The sequence below is a fragment of the Oryza sativa genome, chromosome 1, assembly GCF_034140825.1.
Source record: "Oryza sativa Japonica Group chromosome 1, ASM3414082v1".
Classification (NCBI taxonomy): Eukaryota; Viridiplantae; Streptophyta; class Magnoliopsida; order Poales; family Poaceae; genus Oryza; species Oryza sativa.
In genome coordinates, this window is record NC_089035.1 from 5063750 (window position 1) to 5066990 (window position 3241).

Sequence of the window (3241 nt, forward strand, 5' to 3'; positions counted from 1 at the left end):
ACCTAATTGGTCATTTTAGAGAATGGACCCTAAATAACAAGAAAACTCCATGCCTAATGGTCAATGATTAAGAACCACTGCATTGTAATAGCACATTGGTTTTCAGCTTTGGAAGTTGGAAACTTGCTTGAGACCACAGTATAGGAGTAGTACAGTATGGTAGAAGTGCTAAAGGATCATGTGAGATGGGTAATGACACCCTTTCTCTGAAATTCACAATCTGCAACAAATCCACACCATTTTTTTCCCAATCAAAGAGCTATCTTACAAAGACACTGCCACTGACAATGAGGACATCCCCAAAAATGGGATGACTCGACAACAAGATGTTGAACATGAGATTGGCGACACAGACACAACTCAAGAATGCAGCAGCAAGACATCGAAAAACCTGTGGATGGAGCAATCCACCTAACAAACACCCTAGAGAGGTAGAAGTTGGCTTCATCTCAGCTTACAGCTCCAAGAACATTGCAAATTCAAACTTGAGCGACCTTCAACTCGACACCTGAGGCCTTCCTATCCTCCATCAGTTTCCCTGCTGTCGTTCTTTGAGCATTACACGCCTTTCGCTTCGCCTTGATCGACTCCGTCATGTTCATGTAGTTTGGCCTTGCCCTGATGCTGTCCTCGGTCTTCTCCGTCGTGACAAAGGTGGAGAACGATATTGGTGTCGAAGCAAAGCACGACGATGACGATGCCGAGCTCTCATCATTGTGCAATTCAGTGCTCAGAGACGAGATCGACTGAGCTTTGATGCGCTGGTGGTGTGATACTACCGGCGGTTTCGCGCAGACCCTCTTGCTGACATTGTTCTTGCGCACTTTCACTGAATTTGGTTCGGAGAAGTCCCCAAGAATGCCGAATGAATCCTCGCAGTTCTTGGAGGACAGGAGGTCCGGCGAGCTGGAGTTGGTCTGGTTGTGCTCCTCCATCAGCCTGTTCTCCCAAGGCCTCGCCGCCATCCACCTCTCCAGCCAGCTCCAGTTGCCATTGCTCTTGTCGAAATGTTGGTGCTTAAGCAACATTCCAGACTGGTTCAGCCGACCATAAGAAGTAGGCTTCGGTTGCTGCTGAGCAAAGACAAGAAAGATTACACATTCAGTCCAAAACTGCAGTTGAAATAACACAAATTCAGATCATAACTACTGCAATAGAATGCAGTTCAAAACAAAAATTCAGGACACAACTGCTGCAATAGAATGCAGTTCAAAGCAAAAATTCAGATCACAACTACTGCCACAGAATTTCTGCAAGGAATTCAGTCATACATTGCATTTCGTAGCGCCTTCGATCTGCTGCGAATACGCATACGCGATAGCTCGTTCACGCTTGATCGCGCCTTCCTGACGCTTCTGAAGCTTCACTCTCACATCCTCCAATGTTCCCTGGCTATCACACCATCCTTCCTGAAACAACAACAACAACAACACAGATGAACACAAAATCCCCCATGAATACGCTGCATTGTTCATCAAATCCCATCCCAAAAGAAGCAATCAGTCAGGGCTGGTTCACCTCGGCTTCCCGGAGGATGTCGAGCTTGGTGCGGCGAGCCTCGAGCAGCTTCTGCACGGCCTGGCCCTCGGTGGACATGCGCACGCGGCGAGCGCGGATGCGCGCCTGCACCCGGACCAGCGCCTGCATGCACCGCAGCGTCACCGCCGCCTGCTTCCTCACCTGCCGCCCCCGCACGATCGCCTGCAGCCGCACCAGCCCCTTCAGCGCCCGCAGCGCCCGCCTCGCCTGCGAACAAATCCAATCCAAATCAAATCCCAGATGGCAGGAGAGCTCCGACGAGGTCTCCGGCGAGGTGAGGTTTTACCAGGAAGCCGCGGAAGGCGGTCTGGACGCGGATGGCGGCCCACTCTTGGCGGACGGCCATGAAGTCCTTGGCCGGTGCGCGGGCGACGGTGGCGACGGCGGCGGTGAAGGGGTCGGCGGCGGCGGAGGAGGCGTCGTCGGAGGCGTCCGACGACGCGGAGCGGTGGTGGCCGCCGCCGCCGCCGCCGCCCCTCGAGCCCCGCCATAGCGAGCCGTGGTCGCCGGAGGAGCTCCTCCACAGCTTCCACTTCCTCCCCTTGCCTCCTCCTCTGCCATTGACCGATGGAACTTGCAGCTTCTCCTATCCCATCAAAAAAAGGAAAAAAACACATCAAAATTTGCTGCTTTCATCTGAACTTCTTGAGATTCCAAGAGAAATACCCAATGAAAAAAGATTGGGGCTTTGGCATGAATGAACACTAAAGGTCAAAAACTGGTCAAAGCAGGAGTTTGACCAGATGAATCATACACTTCAGGTTTGAAACTAAACATGGTATTGTAGTACATCATTAACTTTATTCCTCAATAAGGAGAGTACACTTGAGGTTGAATCTTGGACAAGTACTAGCAAAAGAAAGGAAGCACATTTCAGGCATACAAGTTCATGCCCCTTAAGGGAGTGCAACAATTAACCAAATCTTAGATGTACTCCTCTCTTTGGGGAAAGTACAATAACCCAACTCCAATAAGTTTATGCAAACAAGTACTACTTATCATTACAAGCTTACAAATCGAAATTAACACAAGAAAAAAAGAGAGAGAGAAACAAAGAGCTTGTGAAAACCGAATCTATTTTTTCCAATGTCAAGGATGCAAGAACACCCATCTCTCACCTTGCAATCCTCCCTGTCAGGCTTCTTGAGCCCTATGAGCGACTTGACCCACTTCCCTGACCCTCCCATCTGCTCTCCTTCTTCTTCTTGCCCAAGAACAGCACAGGGAACACCAAGAACACAGAGAGAGAGAGGAGACCAACGAGGAAGACGAAGAAGTCGGTGGCGATGGCTGTCGCAGAGAGACACAGAAGAGGCAGGCACGCGTGCGAGGGCTTTGGCTTTGCAGGGAAGAGGAGAGGAAAAAAAAACTAGGCGTTGGGGGAGCGGAGGTGGCTGTGAATTTGAAATTCGAAATGGAGGGAGAGCAGAGCAGAGGCAACCAGCCAGGCAAAGCACGCATGCATGCGATGCAAAAGCCACAGCAGAGAGAGAGAGAGAGAGAGAGAGAGCTGCTCACCACCACTGTTTACTCACCACTAATTAATCACACAAATGAATACTGCTACTACTCGACAAATACTTTCAAGAAGCAACCAGTGAAAAACCGCTACAGATAAAATGTATCCTTTCAAGAAGCGACGCCCAAAAACACGGGTGGAAAAAACTTGGAAGCACAAGAAGGATCCTATGTAAAAACTTCC

At 49.9% G+C, this 3241-nt stretch overlaps 1 protein-coding gene across 2 annotated transcripts; it reads right to left on the reverse strand.

The window, feature by feature from the left end:
* Positions 1 to 221: 221 nt before the first annotated feature.
* LOC4327314 (protein IQ-DOMAIN 6) lies at positions 222 to 2846 on the reverse strand. Of its 2 annotated transcripts, none has more exons than XM_015773145.3 (5): positions 2658 to 2846; positions 1826 to 2125; positions 1519 to 1746; positions 1272 to 1409; positions 222 to 1070 (listed from the first exon to the last, which is right to left on the reverse strand). In XM_015773145.3, exons 1-5 carry the CDS (start codon positions 2724 to 2726, stop codon positions 480 to 482), a joined length of 1326 nt encoding a protein of 441 aa, XP_015628631.1. In that variant the 5' UTR covers positions 2727 to 2846; the 3' UTR covers positions 222 to 479. The 2 variants fall into 2 exon arrangements, with proteins under 2 accessions (XP_015628631.1, XP_015628625.1); XM_015773139.3 differs by having other exon boundaries at positions 222 to 1073.
* Between the last annotated feature and the right edge of the window lie 395 nt (positions 2847 to 3241).